The following is a 20,057-nucleotide window of genomic DNA, read 5'->3' as shown; positions in this document are numbered from 1 at the left end:
ACCGCCGACCTTTCGATCGGCAAGCCCTAGGTGCTGAGGCTTTTACCCACAGCGCCACCTGCGTCCCATAAGGGAAGCTAAATCAAGGGTTGTGGAATGACACACTTTATTGCAATTACCAACAAACACAGCCATGTTATTTTATTTCTTTTTCTCGGTGAATTACTCTTAAGCAATGCATTTATAATTTACTTTTATGTAGTAGTTTGTGCACACCCCCTGCATAAACTTGTATGGATTAAGCATATCCTCGTTTCACACTTGGGATTCATAGGCATGGATCCAAAATGTTTCCTTCAGGAGTGCTTCTCAATAGTGAACAGGAGATGGCAGCAGATACATTAAGGCTGGATTTCAGGTCAGAAGTCCAAGGCTCACAGTCCAGGGGATCCCGAAGTGACCTTTTAAACACATTTTTTTTTAAGTATAGGACAGCCAGGTGTGCTATGAAGTGAAACAAGCTCCAGCCATCTTTACATCCAGAGAGTGCCCCTCAGCCACAAGTGGGGTGAAAAGGCTTTATCAATAAAGAAGGATGAAGAGCCTGAAGCAAGCCTTGCTTTTCAATGTGCCCTACTTTTCTTTTTTTGAAGAATTTTTATTGGAATTTTATTTACAATGTGCCCTACTTTTCTTTGCCATTCAAACTTGCAAAGGATGACGCAAGTGGACTGAGCCTGGTAAGGCAGAGATCCTATGAGTAAGTGGTTCCTAGGCCACAGGAATTCTGTTCACCTGTTCTGAACAGACACGGACACTCTCGAGAGGAGCAGGTACTTAATCTGAGGGTATTCTTGGGGTATTACAACTCCACTTGACCTTGGTGGAATGAAGCACCCACCAACTTCAATTGGTTCAGCAACTACACCCTGCCCACTGAGGTCAATGCACTGCAATGTGCTTTAGGTGAGGCGATCTTAGGAAGTTGTAGCTAGTACACAGCACAGGAGCTAGCATCATGAGTGGGGTATCTAGCTATAGATCTATTATACCTGTGTTGAAAGAACTGGACTGGCTGCCCATTAGCTACCAAGGCACATTCTAGGTTCTGTTAACATATAAAGCCCTGAACAACTTAGGAGCAAGGTATGCGGCAGACTGTCTTCCCTGTATAGATTAACCACCACCAAAGGAAGCCCTGCACATTGCACCATGGCTAGTATCAACATGGTCTTTTCTGCAGTAGATGGGGAACCTTTGGCCTTCCAGATGCTGTTGGACTGCAACTCCCATCAGTCTTGACCTTCAGTCATGCTGGTTAAGGCTGATGGGAGTTGTAGTTCAGCAACATCTGGAGGACCAAAGTGCGAGAACACCCTCCTCCATGGAAGCCAAGGGGAGTAAACTGTGACACATTGATTACGCCTATTAAATACATTTGCTTGTCTGGACATTTACTTATTTTTTACATTGCACTGCTCAGTGTTATGTTTCTGGACTTCTATCGACACTATTATTTTCATTTTCATTTGTATTCTATTGATTTTTATGGTTTTTCTTTTAAACCACTTAGGTGTAAGCAGTCTAAAAAATATTAAACAAACCAATAACAAATGATCAAGTCATGTTGAAGACTTCAGGTTTTGCTATGAAGCATGGAAGTCTTCGGAACTTGATCCAAACCAGCCAAGGCTCTCTAGTGCTGCTAGTAACTCTCCCTGGGTCTCTTTTGGCCTCTGCCTCTAGTTGTGGCACTCATCAGCCCCTTGCTCCTTATCTTTCTCCCACTGCTTCGTATTGCATGCACAACACTTTCTCCTCTGTCCTAGCCAGGCTGCTCTCTTCTTTTCTTCTTACATGTGACATATGGATGAGGGTAGCTTGGTGGGCGTGAATGACAAATAGCTCAACTCATAGTTAAAGAGCAGATTCTCAGAGCCAAAGCTCAGTCCAGGAGTATTAAGTTAGGAAGCCCTACCCTGGCACCCCTACTGATTCATTTCAGGGTTTGGCAGATGGAACAATCCACCCCCTCTTTATTCTATCTCTGTATGTCTGCGTGTGCACACACACATGTGCTGAAAAGCAGAAAAGAGGGGAGCAGGAAATTTGCAAAGTAGTTTTTTCCAGCAGTTTTCTGGCAGAGGTGAATCGCAGTGCAGCATTAGGCTAGCCAGATCAAAGTTTCCAGCAACAGTTCTGAGTGAATTTCCAAGGGACAGAGATGACAATCCTGTCAAAGGCCTGATCTTGCCATGGAATTGTGAGATGCAGCAGGCTATCAATAAGATCGTATCTAAGGGCATTCTCTGTTGCTGCAGGGCCTGGTTTGTTCTTTGGCATTCTGAGGAGTTTGGGGTGACAAACAAGTTTGACAATTACTAGAGCACAGGTTGCTGTGAGGACAAGCAAACATATACTAGAGTACATAATAGTACCAGTTGCATGGCAATGAGGAAAGTGAAGAGAGCTTTCCCCCCTCTGCCTTCTTTCCAAGTAGCAATCCACCAGAGTTAAAGCATCGAAAAGCACTTGACAAAAGTGCCCTTTGAAGCAACTTCCACTCCATCCTTTAAAGAATGGAATGGATGCTGCTTCAAAGGGCACTTTGCAAATCTCCCCATGCTCCTCTTTTAAACCTCTGACATTGGGTTTGAAGGGGAAGCATGGGAAGACTTGCAAAGCGGCAGGAGGGATTTTGACAGGTGGGTGCCCCTATGTGGTGTGATTTCTAGCTACATTAAAACAGCACTCGAGTAACACATAAATCAGTCCTCCCAATCATTCTGCATTACTCAAACTCCCCAGGATGTAAATGAAAATAAACTGACAATTTAAAAAAAGTTATACCCAAATCCCCAACTTCTTGTTTCATGATGATGGAAGTTGAACTCTGGAAATTATACACCAATTTCATCAACTATATCAACATTGATTTGCAGAGTGTATTCTTCAATACCGCTTCTCTATTTGCAGTGCTGTTATTTATAACTTTAAAATATTAGGGGTGCTTTTTAAAGTGTAGCATTACACTTTTGCAGGGACTTAATTTAGAGCTGCTCTGTATGTAGACTGTTTGGTTGTGGTCATAGGCTGAAAGACGCTGCTGCCTGGGAGATATTTTTGTGGGGCAAGGGGAGGATAGGGTCAGATGAAGTGAATGCAGCTCTGTGTGTGTTCAAATACAAAAGGAGCTTAATTAGTTGTTGCCTGAACTTCACTTACAACGTAGATTGCAAACCACTTCTGCATTGGAAAACCAATTGATTTTAAAGCAGCGTTCGCAAAACTGCTGCAACAGCCCTCTGAACTCTTCAGTGAACAAAGAGTTCAAGAAAAATAACCTTTTGTCTACATATGTTAAAAACAGATTAATTAAAATGTAAACATATGGTTTTCATTAGCAAGGCACTTGAGTATAGTATTGAAGTATGCCTTTGGACACATATTTATCTACACTAAAATAATTAACTTGCAATTTGAGGACAAAATCAGATGTAAGCCTATTTTTAATAAAGTGTAGGAATAGTGGGGGTTAACTTTTCATGCTAGGAGCATGGGAGGCAAAGAATAAAACCTGTAAAGCAAGAAAGCACCATAAGATAAAGTGGGGAAGTAGAAGATTTCACTACTTCCTTGCACTCTCCACCCTGCTTTATAAATGAATGGTTAAACCCATGTTTAACAAACATGCATACATCTGGTTAGTCCCTTAAACAACAGCTTTCCCTAATATATAGATATTAACGAGCACGAAGAGTTGGGAGGGATGAGTGGGTAAGGATCAGACTATATTCAACACAATGCAACTTAAAACACTGTGCCTTTTTGTCAAATTGTGCATGACTTGGGTTCAAGAGCATGCATAAGTTCTAAATCCAGATATAGGAATGAACTACACAACTGAATTGTTTTCAAGTATGTTCAGAATATATGCTACATAGAATACATGCTAATCAAGAATAATTTTCAGTTTTGGATAGGCTGGTAATAAAAAATCCCTAAGTTCCTCAGATGAAATCAAAATGTATACACATTTTTGTATCAACTGCAGACACTCCTATGCAATGAACATCAAAGTATCTTATTAAAATAAGAGAGAGACTGATACCGTGTGTATTCTTCTTGAAGCTTATTAGGATCGCTTACAAAAAATTTGACTCTGAAGTTCAAGCTGTGAGGAGATCCTCCTAAAATTAACCAAAATATCATATTAGATTTTTACAACTTTAATTTAGTAATTATTTATCATTGTTTAATGAACATTTGCATTCAAAATAGATGAAAAATATTTTTGCTCACTCTTTAACTGCTTCCTGATTGGCTTGTTTGGATCCAGCCACCTCTGGGGGAATGAAAAGATTACTTCATTATGTGTTTTTCTAAAGTAACACAAAGCATTATTGCAACACGTCTCTTAACAAAACAAATGTACATATGTATGTTTTTACCGTATGTCACAATTGCTAGATACACAACACACTTTTCCTTGATGACTAGTGCAAGGTGGGCTCTTTGGACCCTGTTCCAAGTCCTTAAATACATTTATAGACTTCTATTTAGAGTACTACACATTTTTAGTACACCCTATAGCAGTGACGATTGTCCTCTAATTCTTAAATAAATCATTTTAAGTGTCAACCTGTCACATTACTATAAAAATTAGCAATTGAACTCAACACTAGAGGGAGCATAATGAGAAGCCTATAAGGTAAGATAATTCCAGATGTTATAGCTAAGTTTAACACCTTGAATGAGATATCCCTTTTATCCAATTATTATTCCAAGAACTGTTTTTCAATTCTGAAATGAAACTATCTCTCACCCGCCCCGCCCCTGTTTTTGGATTAATAAAGTTAAGTAGTTTTATTTGGAAGGGGCTTTGGTTAGAAGCATTCATATGTTAACAGAGCAAAACTGGGCAGTTTCCAGGGAAGCTTTCAATATATTATGTCTCCCAAGTATTAACATATATTGGCATATACAATTAAAGAAGGTGTCTATATTTTCTCAAAGAAAATTCTATTTTTCTTCTCAAAGAAAGTTCTTCTATTTTTCTCAAAGAAGTAGACTTCACAAACACTCACTAATTCCTGAGGGGAGAGATAGCAGGGGTTTGGAAAATGAGCTAATATAAATGGTGACACAAGCATGAAAATAAAAATCAGTTGCCAGACTTCACCTATTAAAGATGTGCAGGCTGATATTAGAAAGAACAAAAGGCCACATGCATCCTGTTTAAAATAACCATATTTTCTTTAGGAAACTAAGCTTGCCCAATTCTGTCTCTCTGAAACAGCCAGCATGAACACTGAGCCAAGGGGTGTGTTACCAACCATATGTGCAACATTCAAGAATTGCTTTCTAGGCCACTGATTTCTAGGCTCTGCAAGCTGGAAAAGATGCTTTATCATCACAAAGGATCTGTCATCTAAGCTAGTGCACAATCAGTATGACTCTATTCTTATAAGAACCAGTAAACAAAAGGACCACGTTGTTCTAACATGTCACCTGATGGTGCAATAGGAAAGAATGTATGATGTACTGTGAGTGTTCTTACAATCTGAGAATTTGAAGTAAATGCTACAACACAGTAAAAATATCACAACAGTAAAAAAGCTTTATGTTGTGGAAATGAACAGGAATAGAAACGTGGACGTGCCAACAATAATAAAACTGTTCCTGTTGAAAACCCTGCCTTATGTGGCATAATAATAATCAAGACTAAAACAAGATAAAAGAAAGCTGGTTCCTACCAAATGCAATGCCAGCTTGCTGACAAGAATCAAACTAAGGGCAAGAAGCAGGGATGTAGTCTTCGCCATGCAAAAAAAATTCCACTTAACACACAGAGATTGACGATATTCTCAGCTCACTCACTCTCTCCTTGAAAAAAAGCTTGCCTAACAATATGGATGGAATAGATAGGATCAAAAATATGCATGCTGCATCCACAAATAAGTGTTTAGTTGTTCAGCTTATGCCTTCTGAAGGATGCCCAGCAGCCTGGATGCAACAGAAATCAGGAATATGACTTTCCCACAATGCAGGCATTAGCATCTGGTGTTCTTGGGCAGCTGCCAGGGTCCCAGAATGTCTGGTACTGCTTAAAGCCGTCACAGCCAAGTAAGCCAAGCAAGGACCATCAACTGTAGAACGGGCACACCAGAATACACTTTGTCTAGGGCCCCTCAAATCTAGGATCAGCCCTGTTTTTCTATTCCCCTCAACACTACCAATTTCCAACTAAAACCTTTCTGAATTCAGTTGGCATTAACCTGCCTGGAACACTATATAGCTGCCACCTGAATGCTGGCAATATCAGAGGACAATGAATGACCAGTTTCTATGGACTGCTATTTATCAGGTGCTGATGAACGGATCTCAATTTCACTGCAATGCAACATTTTACTTAAGTTGTCTTGGTATACAATTTTTATTTTCTTCAATGCAGTGAATAAATGAAGCCTACTTCGTTCACCATTCTCCTTGTAAGAAAAAAGGGCTTCATATAAGCTTATTTTAACATCTATTTTTTTCTCCTATCTAAAATGCTTTGTTCTAACTCTAGAAATTCCATGACACACATTGCCTTAACTTCAGCATGGTTCTCCAAACTTCAAATCAGTTAAAGAGAAAAAATATATTCAAAACCAGGAAAATACAGCACACTTGCATATTTAGCATTCATTTACAAAACACTATCACTAAGTTTTCTTGCAACAGTAAACAATCAACCTTACTAAGACAACTGAAGAAGGGTAAATCTGCTTAGAGATCTACCAGTTTTAATCAGCCTTGATTTTTAAATTATGATTTTTATTAAATTTTCTGTTTTTCAATTTCAGATAAACATTTTGCATATTTAAGATATAAATTACTTCCTTTCTTCTCTTTCCATGGTTCATTTTACTTATTTTATATCCCTGCATATTTTACAAAAACTATACCAATCAGTTTTCCATTATTACATCTATCAAAACATATTTACACTGCTGAATTTATCTTAATGCTGCAAGTCTGCAAGTTGTGCATATTCTGCAGGTTGATAGCCTTGGTTGTTGTTTTTTAAAGGGTCCCTCTGATGTGGTTATTGAACCCTGGAAATTCTGTATGATACTATGAGCATATATCATCTTATATCACTAATCACTTTGCAAGTGATGAAATGAGATCTTGCATAAGCATTTTTAACGATTATAAATAGCTGGAACAAAACCAGACATTCAAAGTTCCCATTGCAATCACTATATTATAGCAAAATATTAACTATCTGAAGTATTGTCAAAGAACATATACAACCATTCTAGAGAACCAGGAGACTAAAACTTAATTTAATGCCTGCCTTCAGATGATAAGTTAATAACATTCCCTAGCTACTAAACTACAATTAGTATTAGCATTACAATGGATTGTGATATCTGCAGAATATCTGGTACAGAACCAGGTAATGACTTGTATTTATACCCTAAGATCCAAACTTCTGCTGGTAAATATGACTGCTTTGCATGTTAGGCACTAGTCACAAATAAAAGTGACAGAAATAAAAGCAAGTGAGGCATACTGAATGATTGTACTGATCATTTTCTCTCCAGTATATCCTTTCTAGAGCATGTAAGCAAATCTGCAACATGTTATGTATTAATCAAAAGTTAGGGGTGGGAAGGAAAGGCTATAGTTATAAGTGAATAAGTAGTAAGTGAAATAAATAGATTCTCTTCATCTTTTTCTGTAGCAGAGGTGTCAACATTTTGGGTGAGATCCAATGTCATGACAATGAATGTGATGGGGCTTCCTCTTCTGTACCATGTAGCCCCCATGACTCTTCCAATCCACAACAGAGGATTTTTCAACCCCATAAATTGGGGGGGGGTCATGGGGGGCTGTAAGGGAGAAGGAAAGGTAAGTTCCATTTGAAGAATCAAAGCTCAGTTGCTCAAGTGGGATGCCACACCTATTTATCTCTTGTAAGGTCCAACAGACTTTATCAGGTTTTTCAGGCTCTCCAAAAAATTACTAAATCATTTTTAAGAAAGTAAGTGTTTAGTTCTGCAACAGAGCTCTCCTACAAATGACTCTGCAACATCAGCCTCTTCCTCACCAAACTAAACTTAGTGCAAGTGTCTAGAAGTGTAGAACTTGCAATCTCAAACTTTGAGAACAACAAAGAGGAATTTGTTTAGAAAACAGACACAGCTTACCGGGTTATCAGTAGAATCATCAGCCAATTGTAAACCAAAATAGTCTCTTTCAGTCAGATCAAGATGCTTGAAAACTATATTCAGCAGAACTTGTCCCTGATTATGTTTCTGTAGGAAGAAAATAGCAAATGAAAATCTTTTCAATATGATTCAACCACCACCAAAGCAGGTTACTTTGTCTCTAATCACTACCTGTCCTGGAAAAATTGAGACAGAAACTGGGTCTCTGAGAAAACCTTAAGACTTTTAAATCAGAAAGTTTTATTGTCTTTAACCTGAAAACCTGCATTTCAACTTTGACTTCTTCCTACTTTCAAGCCAGTATGCTCAAGTAGTTGAGAAAGTTAGACTAGGGACTGAAAGATCAAAGTTCAAATCCCTGCCAGCCATGATGCTCACTGGATAACCTTGTGTCAGTCATTCTCTCTGCCTAACAAAACTGTTGCAAGAACAAGATGTGTGTGTGTGTGTGTGTGTGTGTGTGTGTGTGTGTACACCACAATGAGATCATTGTGGGAAAGGTGGGATATGAATTATTATTACTATCATCATTAATAATTAAATTCAGTTTACAGTGGTGCCCCGCAAGACGGAAAACCCGCTAGATGAAAGGGTTTCCATTTTTGAGCTGCTTCGCAAGACGATTTTCCCTATGGGCTTGCTTTGCAAGACGAAAACGTCTTGCGAGTGTTCCGATTTTTTTTCGCTCCCCCCCTTTTTCTAAGCAGCTAATAGCCTTTTAGCCGCTAATCCGCTAAGCCTTTAATAGCCACTAAGCCTTTAATAGCTGCTAAACCGCTGATAGCGCTAATCCGCTAATAGGTTTGCTTCGCAAGACAAAGAAACCGCTAGACGAAGAGACTCGCGGAACGGATTAATTTCATCTTGCGAGGCGCCACTGTATATCCTGCCCTTCCTCCCAAATAACCCATACAGCAATTTCCTGTTGTTTAAGCTGAAACGAACCTTACCAGACTTCTACTCTGGTCCTTTGGAAGGTTTTATGATGTAAACAAGAGACCAGTTCCACTTTTCAACTGCATTGTTTCTTGGTTTATATTTTTGGACTACAATTTAGGAAAAGTGGCTTGGATATTCATTTTGAAAACTTACATTTATAGAAACCAAAGCAAGCATATGACTGTATATATGCCAGTTATGCATTTTTAAACCTAGTGTGAATCTTTCAGATCTTTGAATTCTGAAACACATTATGCTTCCATAGCACAGGCTTTGCCTTGTCTTTTGTGGCTATAAAGCCAGTGAAGCAAGGAGCTGAGACTTTCAAAGTGATGCCAATTCTGAAAACAGTTCCCTGAAATTTTATCAGTCACAGCATCTGAAAAGAACCTCTTAATTTACTTAAAGCTAAAGGACCAGTTTGACATACAATTTCTCTTGTCAGCTACTCACGGCCCAATAATACAAACTGTCTGATAAAAACAAAAGAGCATGCATACTTCAAAACATTTATTTTAAACATGTCTTCATTTGCAAAGTATAACTGAATGTGACAGCCAAGTTTGGCTTGCTCAAAAGATGACATGTTCCTATATGTCTCAAATTCAGATGACTTGTCTACTGCCACCATATTACAATGTAGCCTGTTGGCCATAAAAATGCTAAGCAAGTCTGCCCCTGCCTAAAATACTTTAGTCATGTTTCTACCTCCGAAACCACATAGGTTTGCTTCCTAACCACTCCTTTGTTTCTTTCACGCATTCCAGACTATGTGCTTCCTTTCACGCTACCTTGCATGCTTTGGCCTGTTGGCCAAGTTACTTATGCAGGACTTCCTTTCTGTGCACAATAAATGCCAAGGACCAAAAAAGTTGAGAAACATTTGACACGGAAAAGCTATTTCACAATACATTTTCCCTTTGTAAATTTTAGGGGTCTGAATAGTGTCCTAAGCAGCCTTTTGGCATTTTGTTTTTCCACAAATCTCTGTGTTAATGCATTTCTATAGCTTGCTCATTACAAAAAGATGCATTATTTGGACACGTGTTTTGATAAAGCTCCTAAGTTTTAACCGTAAAACCCATCATTGGTCTAAATCAGTCATAAGCTGCCTCCATTCAGCAAAGATCAAGGTCATCTCTGTAGGTTTATTACTGACAGACCGGTTAAATTATTGGCTACTGCTGAAATATTCATAAAGCTCAAACTTATTTGCAAAGCAACCTTAAAATATATGTGTATCCAGCACTCAGTGGGCAGGGAGAATAGTGCCTCCATTTGACTTTTAACACAAGGAGCATTAATAAAAATGTTAAATATGGAGTTATTTGTAGTTATATGCTTTTGTTTTGAATACATGCAATAAGGTTACAATATTCAGAATAAACCATTATGGCCGCAATCATATGTGCACTTCCCTGAGAGTAAGTCCTGTTGAACACTGTGGGACTTCTGAGAAAATCTGCATAGAACTGTACTGCAAATGTCTTTTGTAAAAGATGCTTTGGGACAATGTCCGAAGGAGTGCATTTTAACACACCTCTGGCTTTTAACACTTGAGATGAATTAAGACCCACCTTATTTCTGTAACTGTAAGTTGCTTTAAACCCTTTTTAATAATAAATAATACTTTCTAAATTGTACGAATGCACTAATATAAAATGTATAACATTCAAATTTATTCTTATTCTAGCTTAATATCAACCTTTATTTGGGTCTCATCATATTTATTTACCGTATTTTTCGCCCCATAGGACGCACCTAGATTTTTGGGGGGGGAAATAAAGAAAAAAAATTTATTTCCTCATCAGGCGCGGGGGAAGCCCGAGCTTCCCCCGATCCCAGCCCCCAGAACAGGCTGCTGCCTGCAAGCCTTGCGAGCCCGGCGGGACTTCCCGCCGGGCGCGCGAGGCTTGCAGACATTTGCCCGAAGCACGGGGTGTGCTCCGCAGCGTGCCCCGTGCTTCGAGCTGCAGGCTGCCGCCCACAAGCCTTGCGCACACCTGCGCGAAGCACGGGGCGTCCTCTGGAGGGCACCCCGTGCTCTGCGCTGCAGGCTGCCGCCCGCAAGCCTTGCGCGCCCTGGGGGAACTCCCGCGGGGCGCGCAAGGCTTGCGGATAGCTTCCTGAAGCCTGGAGAGCGAGAGGGGTCGGTGCGTACCTACGCCTCTCGCTCTCCAGGCTTCAGCGAAAGCCTGCATTCGCCCCATAGGACACACACACATTTCCCCTTCATTTTTGGAGGGGGAAAAGTGTGTCCTATAGGGCGAAAAATACGGTAAGTAAGGAATCATTTTCAGGGTTTAAGAAGAGGAAAAACATTTTTAGCTATATTATTTGTTGCAAAGGTTCCTACTAAAATACTGTGTTCTGCAAAGTCTTTAAAACACTATATACATGTATGTACCTAGTGCCAGCACTCATGCAAGGTGAATTTCCCATATCCTCCTCAGGCCATTCCCTGCTGAGAAGCCTCTTCAAAAAAACAAAACAAAAACAGGAGGCCCTTAGGAAAGGACTCTGAATTAATGACCATGTTAATGTAAGTAAATGGGTGGCTAATGTATACTATTGATTAACTAAATATGCAAAATCAAGAGCATGTTTTCTAAAGCCTAGGACTCTACTATGAGGCAATTCTGAATGAGATACAACATGTTTCCTAAAATATTATACTTACGTTAACTCTAAAAGCTTGTACAGTATTGTCCAGAAGAAGAATATTGCAGACCACCTCTGTATGCTGTCTGTCTCGTGCCAGCTCAGATGCTCGTACATTGTAGGTTCTGCCAGCAGGCAATCGGAAACGTGCGGTCATTACTGTCCACACAACGTCTTAAGGGGGGAACAAAGATCATTAACACTTTAACCTTGATAATTCAGAAGTTGGGTTTAATAATAAAAGCTAATCCAAATTATTGCATCAAATATATTCTATTTAATTTTACAGAATACATGTATTTTTCCTTTCAAGTTGAAACTAGCAAATTTCTGCTATCCTTGAGCTCCAACTTTAACTTGACCCTTTCTTATTTAGGAAAGAACATTACAATATTATCTCACAGCCACCCATAATTATATATTCTAAGATTTATTTTTTTAAGTCTAGAAAGTCTGCGTTGTAAAATAGATCCAAACGTTCTGGAGGAAAATGCAGGCAAGAGCAAATAAAGCACAGATCATGGGGCAATCTCGGTAAAATCCTTAGCTGTCTTTGAGGGGCCAACGTCATGTATATAGTGTAAAATCCAAGTACTGCTTCCATATGGTGATGGATCCATACTGTTGTTTTAAGCAAATCTCACACCACCCATCTACTATGAAAAAAATCATGGCAGCAGTACACCTTTGAAAAAGCTGCTAGCAATGCCATGGAGATTTTATGAAATGTGTTACGACAACCATACACAGCCATATGACAAGAAGTTCTGATGGCAATCATCTCACTGTAATCTGTATGTGCTCCTAAATTGTAAATTATCCTTTTAAATTTATTATATATTATGCAACATAATGGAAATGAGAATGAAGTTGTGTCCTAAAAAGAATGAAAGCCACACCACACTTCATGATTTCCCCCATTAGTTCACAGCAGAAAATTAATGTTTAAAGCAATCCTAAGTACCACCTCTCTCCTTTATTTAAGTTATAGCTTTGACATCTAATTCTGAAAGGTGGAATTTTAAGTAGTCACCTTTCTAGGGACCAGGTTTTCAAGTACTATGTCCAATATGTATTTTGCAAACTTACTGGGCTCATTTCTTCAAACAACTGCTTTATAAAGGTTTATGAATAGTGTAGAAGACAGAAAACAAACTTAACATAATGAACATGGAAAGCTAACTCCTTTTAGTGCATGTAACATCAAACACAATCCAAGTACCCAAATGTAGAGTTTTACAGTGTTGCAACAGTAAACGTCACTGAGTTTAAAAAAAGCTTTCAGAAATGCAGGTTATACGCAAACAGTATAAATATAAATGTAAGCAAAGCTTGTCATGCCAAACTACAGATTAATCTTCAGTTAAACAAAATATAAAAGTCAATAGAGTAAGATCAAAGGTTCTGCACTGGCTAAGTACATTTTTTGCTTTGCTGAAAGAATTCTTACTAGAGAAGAACCAGAATTGCCCCAGGAAGTTAAACAGAGATGAAGCTAAAAGAACGTCTGTAGAACCAAGAATGGGTTTTATTCCCTGCTAGTTATAAACTGAGAATAAGGACAAGAGTACCACAGCACTAGTTCAATAAGCACAAGGAGTCTTCAAACTTTTGTTGCCCAAAGAGCAGCCCTCCATGCCATAAGGGAACCATTTTTGAAAACCAAGAAAATTTGTGATGTGGCATGTGGATCTGTTGTTCAAAGAACAACAGGTACCAAAAGTAGTTTTTTAGACCTATGCTTAAACTTAGATTAGAAAAGAGTAAAACATTTTTTTAAATTTCTATGTAGCCTTGACATATTAATTAATTCCAAAAGAATTTGTTTAAAGCTATCCCTCCATTATAATTTCAGAAATACAATAGCTTCCTCCCTAGTTACTAAAAGTTCAGTTCTAACATGCTGAATTCAGCTCAAAACTACATAAATTAACTCACACTTACATTTTAAAATTAAGCTTTTTTTAGCACACACACACACTCTCACACAAACACCCATCTGTGAAGAAGCACCACTACTTTGTTCTTAAATGAAAGTCAACACTCCGTAAGTTTACACTGATGCTTGTTGGCAGGGAACCACAAAGCTCAGGAAAGAGCCCCTTGGAAATTCAACAGAATTATTTTCCCTTCATGGACCTGCAAGAGAGCAGTTTAAAGGCAAAGAGCTGATTCGTTTTCCAGATCACAACACCCGAGTGATCACAAAGCCAGCAGGGGCAAAGTTTACTAGCTGGAGCTAGAACGCTCTGCACAGCAATTTCTACCTGCCTGGAGTATGTATACAGTACAGAAAAGTAATGGGGGATTCTACTACATAATGCTGTATGCAGCAGACAGTTGTGCCTTCAGTCCCTCCTGTATTTAATTTTGTACTTAAGAAAATGCTCATTCTACTCAGTTTGCAATTGATTGATTTAATACTTGTGTTTGTTATTTTAATTTTATTTTTTATGTTGTAGACTGCCCAGAGACAGTATACAATTGATGTCTGTGTGTGTGTGTGTGTGTGTGTGTGTGTGTGAAAGCTAGCGTCCTAAGTGTATAAAGTGGTAATTCGGGTTATATACGCTTCAGGTTACATATGCTTCAGATTACAGACTCGGCTACCCAGAAATATTACCTCAGGTTAAGAACTTTGCCTCAGGATGAGAACAGAAATTGCAAAGCAGCGGCGTGGCGGCAGAGGTAGGCCCCATTAGCTAAAGTGGTGCTTCAGGTTAAGAACAATTTCAGGTTAAGAACGGACCTCCAGAACAAATTAAGTACTTAACCCGAGGTACCACTGTAGATACATGCAATGACCATCATGAACCTTGACCTGTGTGACACTCATTTGAATGTGTAGTGTCCAACTGTACTATAACTTGTTCTTGTTTACAGGGTTCAAGGTTATGCAGCACACAGGCTGTAGATCTGGATATACTGTGTCAAGATTCCATGAAGTATAGTCAAAATAAATGCAACCAAGTAACAACTACTATCCAATATAGTGCAGTGAGTCTAGGCTTAAAAAAATAAGCCACATGAACAAATGTTTGAATGAAATTCTCTGTACTGATGGTGCAACAGACTTAAGCTGGGGCACATGTATCTTGCAACATGCTGCCAAAAGGCCCATTTGATTTGGAAGTAAGCATAATCCTAGTTGCTGCATTTTAGCTGCTGAGTTCAGATCTCAGGGCAGTGGAAGCCGAGAGGGAGACACACTAGGAAGGTTATGAGTCACTGGTGTGCTTTCTAGGGATGCTAAAAAAAAGAGAGTATGGTACACAAGAAATCTGTCTCTGTTGGGAATGAGCTAGCAAGCATTATTTTTAATTTGCTGCTGTGTTTGTTTTGGTGCTTCATTATCTATAACTTGGTTTATTCTACATTTTCCCTCATCCTATTTTCTTGGTATATTTTGGATCCATTATTGATGATGAAGTCAGATATCTATGGAAGTTATTGTCAGCACACTTTGCTTGCAGGAGTCTCCATGTGTATCATAACTGGCCGGTGTACTTTTTGTGTGTGTGTGTGTAATTTTTAGAAACCACACAACAGGTAGCCAAACAGATTGTGCTAAAGGCAGCACCAAGCTCCTGCTATTCATACTTTCCAAAGTGGTAGTGTAGAACTCAGTCTATGTACACTTGATCCATGTGGTCCATACACCCAGACCTTGTTGCTATGTAAACTGTTTACAGCATTATTTCTTATGAAGAGGTTCACACTTTCCCCTTGTGTATGCTACAGCATATTTATCCTTCAGAAATATAAAATACAAGCAGACAGGTTTGCATGTACAAGCAGAAGTATTATGAATAAATTAAAATGTAGATGACGGATGGCCATGTTCAAGTCCTTTGGTACCGCTGCACTATCTTTCTGCTTCTGCATACAAGGTTAGTCTTCTAGAATTACTCATTAAGAAAGTTTGTTTTAACTTTCTTTGGCTGCCAAGTTTACACGCCCTAAAGTACCCAAGAACTTCACATTGGGATTTCAAGGTTATTTTACAACAAACTTAGTTTAACAGCTATTTCAATACTTCTTTTATATAAGTCACTGCTCTCATGGCACCGTTTGGAATAAGTAAGACAGAAAATGATGAGGCAGCGGTATCATCATTTTATTAATTTTCAATTATGAATATATTGTGAACAACAGGTATCTGTGATACCTATCACAGCAGAAACCCCCAAAAGCTAAGTTCTGTGGCATTAGCACATCAGATAATGCTACAGAAAACAGGATGTCATTCATCCCCAAATAAGTATAAGCTGCTGGCACCCTGTACAACAACTATGAGCTATTTGCAGAATATTGTATACAGTGGTACCTCAGGTTAAGTACTTAATTCGTTCCAGTGGTCCATTCTTAACCTGAAACTGTTCTTAACCTGAAGCACCACTTTAACAAATGGGGCCTCCTGCTGTCGCCGCACCGCTGAAGCACGATTTCTGTTTTCATCCTGAAGCAAAGTTCTTAACCTGAAGCACTATTTCTGGGTTAGTGGAGTCTGTAACCTGAAGCATATGTAACCTGAAGTGTATGTAACCCGAGGTACCACTGTAGTTACATACTTGCTAACAAAGAAGCATTTATAGTTGGAGAAGTCTCACCTTTGTATGTGCTCACCCTTTGTATGTTCACTAGTGGTTTACACTGACGTCAGTGGGGAAAGGATACCACCTCAAGGGATTTTGGCTTGTCTGAGGTGAAGTGGGAGCTATACAAAATGGTACAAACTGAAGCAAGGACCATGGTGCTTTGGTGACCCAAACATAAGAACAAAACACTACAGACAAGCTTCTGCTGAAAGAAAATAAATGTCTCTAAGCTTAACACAATGATAGGGATGAATGTTGGAGGAAGGGAGAATAAAAACTAGAGCTCTGTTGTGACCAACAGGTCAAACTTCTAATAAGAGGGAATGATTTCACCCAGAAAGCGATAAATAAAACCCAATAAAACTTAGAACAACATTCCTTGAACCTATTTGCTTAAAATTTGGCAGGTTTCTTACACAGGGAAACCCCCCCCCCCCAGTCTGCAATTTTCAGACCAATGTCCACAGAACAGTAAGTAAGATAATATTGGGGGGAGGGAAGAGTACCTAAAACTGTAATGGCTGCCCCTCCAGAAAACCACTGCCATTATCCTTCTAAAATCAGTCCAGAGGATTCATGCCCTCAGAAGGCTGGTCTTGCCTGCAAATGTCATTCAATTCTACCCCAAAATAAAGTTAGAAATTTCCTTTTTTCAAAGTTAAAACTTTAAACTTTGTCCAGCACAAAAGTCCCTGAACATATTTGTTTATAATTTGCCAAGACTTATTCACTCCAGAGGGGCTGGTGTGCCTGCAAATTTTATCTATTCCTGTCTGAAGAAAAAAAGCTACGGCCATAAAAAAAATCAATAGTGAATAATCAAGGTCATGGGGAAAAGAAAGCAGCCCACAGAAGAAACAGAAATAGAGAGGGAGGCAAATATTGCACATTTCTTCAGTATATATTATGGCATTCAAACTAAATATTCATAAGGATTCTGAAAAGTACAACCATAAGCAATCTGTGTGAAATCCTAAAATTATATCAGAGTTTAATAGTTATAAGAGCTTAATTTGCTCCTCTGTCAAAAGAAAGTGAACATAATCATAAGCTACTTCATAAGGGCTTAACATGCCCCCAAAAAGAAAAGGAAGGAAGGAAGGAAGGACTACATGAGGGAAACACAACATGAGGGACACTCAATTTCATATCCCATAAAAGTGCTACTTGGAAGATGAAAATTTCCTAGCTTCTTTTAAAAGTGTTTAATGCATGGATCCTAGCTCCCTGGAACCCATGTTAAATGACCCATTTAAAAGCCAAGGACAGAAAAACATCATTATGAGAAAAAAATATTTAAGCAAAGATAATATGCAAATAGGGACGTCAAAGTACAAGTAGATAAATAGGTACTGCTCCGGCAGGAAGGTAAACGGCGTTTCCGTGCGCTGCTCTGGTTTGCCAGAAGCGGCTTAGTCATGCTGGCCACATGACCCGGAAGCTGTATGCCAGCTCCCTTGGCCAATAAAGCGAGATGAGCGCCGCAACCCCAGAGTCGGTCACAACTGGACCTAATGGTCAGGGGTCCCTTTACCTTTTAATATGCAAATGTATGTAATATGAAAACTAAAATAATAAGCAGAATAAGGTCACCATTTGACTTGAGGCTATGGAACATGATGTTTAACATAAATAAATATATTTGAATGCCTGCCTTTCAAAAAGCATAGATATATTGCATGAGAGGATGACATTTAACAATGAAGAAATTTCTATTCATGCAACTCTAAATCAAGATCATTTACTGTATTTTTGCTTAACACTTTCAAGACAAGCAGGCCTGTCCTGTTGTGTTTTAAAATCTATTAATTTAATATTAATCACAGAGTTATTACATACTTAATAAAATCCAGATTTTCAAGATTCTGAGGACTGCCAACATGTGGCAAGGCACAGAAGTAATGCAACATGGCTCAAGGTTTCTCCTGAGGAGTAAAACTCAAGGCTAAAATGTGTGTGATGCTGATCTAAGCTGCCATGCATGCAGCCAAGGGTCAGACTATTATTAAACTACTCTGTAAACATGGCTCTATAGCTATTTATATTTGCCAGCTTTGTATATGCTTTAGGATAACATTAATTTTGTCAACTATAACCTGTAAATCAAATCAAACAAAAAACAAAAGTTAAGGACAGACATGTACATGTACAGAGATAGGATTAAATTCTCTTTTTAAAACAACACAAATTACTCCTCTGTTTTCTCATTTCTGCATTTCAGGTTTGAATAAATTTTCTCTTAGATTTCCCTGAACCAGAAACACAGATATTTCTGTAACAAGTTGCTGTTCCTTTCAGCTGCTTGCTACAAGGACCTGCTACAACTAAAAGAACTAATTATCTCCTGTTATTTAATATGATTAGCCAATATTCAGATTGCAACTTAGAATTTCAGTTGATCAAAAATGTGATCTAAGCTCTTTCCATGAACATCCCTTGAACATAATCATGATTTTAATTTTCTAGCAGTTTCCTATTTCTGCACTTCTAGAGAACAAGCATAACTCAGTACCTGGAAAGTAATGGGGAAAGTGCTAGGAGTACAAAAAAGCAAAAAGAGGGAGGCAATAAACAAGAAAATAAACCTACAATTTAGGTTCTGCTGCATGATGCTCTCAGTTAGGACATTTGGTTGGGCATGTTCAAGTTTAGTGCAGTCTGCTTAAATAGCAAGACACTGACTCGAATGCCAGTTCCAAGTTCTATTCTTCCAAAGTCTTCAAATTCAGTGATTTGAAGCCTCAGACATAAACTATGTTTTTATTTGCATACTTTAAGCTACAGATGTTTTGTTGTCATGAGTTTTTGAAACAGTGCTTCTGCTACCATTGTGCTTCATGCGGTTCATATTTCTATTTACCATGAACAAACAAAGCCTATTATTTCTGTAGATGTCAGGCTTTGCTGATCTTGTGATTTTAAAATTTTTGAACATTACATCTGTATACAGATTAGTCTCCCATTTTCCATTCATGTAACTAAATGAATACACATAGGGATCGTGCCCGAACCTTGCAATGTACATTTCCCCCTATCCTTCTATGATTTAGTGGTTAATATAATTTTGATGAAGGCACATATTTTTGCTTCAGTTAAGAACCACTTCACACACGTGACATTATTTCTGACTATATTGCAATCATTACAAAATTCAAACTTCCTGTGTTAACTGAAGATTCATTCATTCATTCAGTTTATTCATTCCATTTATACACCACCTTTCTGCCAAAGGCACTCAAGGTAGTTTACAATTTTAAAGATCAGTGTACAGCTCCATTTCATTTGCTTTAATGGCATTAAATGGGGACGGGTACCTCCCACACGTAGCTGGGATTCCAACTGCCATCAGCCCCAGCCAGCATGCACAATGGTCAGGGATGATGTGAGTTGTAGTCAAGCAGTATCTGTGGAACACCACACTGGCTCCTGCTGTGTCAAGAGGATTAGACAAATTCATGGAGGATAAAACTATCAGAAGTTACTAGCCATGATTGATATATTCTACCTACACTGTCAGAGGCAATATGTTTCTAAATATTGGTTGCAAGGGGCCACAGGAGGGGAGAGTGCTGTTGAGAGCTTTCCACAGGCATCTGGTTGGACACCATAAGAAGTGGGTGCTGAGTTAGATGGACCACTTGGCTGATCCAGCCAATTTTAGACTATTTTACCAATTCTGCACACAAAGGTAATATCT

At 38.7% G+C, this 20,057-nt stretch overlaps 1 protein-coding gene across 2 annotated transcripts in view; it reads right to left on the bottom strand.

The window, feature by feature from the left end:
• Positions 1 to 20,057, bottom strand: part of PTPN4 (protein tyrosine phosphatase non-receptor type 4) — an 81,328-nt gene that overhangs the window by 42,618 nt on the left and 18,653 nt on the right. For both annotated transcript variants that reach the window (XM_082231215.1, XM_082231214.1), the window contains exons 2-5: positions 11,782 to 11,936; positions 8,142 to 8,249; positions 4,243 to 4,285; positions 4,052 to 4,130 (exon numbers count right to left, since the gene is read on the bottom strand). In XM_082231215.1, the coding sequence (XP_082087341.1) occupies positions 4,052 to 4,130; positions 4,243 to 4,285; positions 8,142 to 8,249; positions 11,782 to 11,919 (368 nt within the window). In that variant the 5' untranslated portion in view covers positions 11,920 to 11,936. The remainder of the gene's footprint in view (positions 1 to 4,051; positions 4,131 to 4,242; positions 4,286 to 8,141; positions 8,250 to 11,781; positions 11,937 to 20,057) is intronic.

This window comes from Podarcis vaucheri (genome assembly GCF_965113315.1).
Source record: "Podarcis vaucheri genome assembly, chromosome: 1".
NCBI lineage: Eukaryota > Metazoa > Chordata > Lepidosauria > Squamata > Lacertidae > Podarcis > Podarcis vaucheri.
This window is presented reverse-complemented; position numbering and strand designations above follow the sequence as displayed.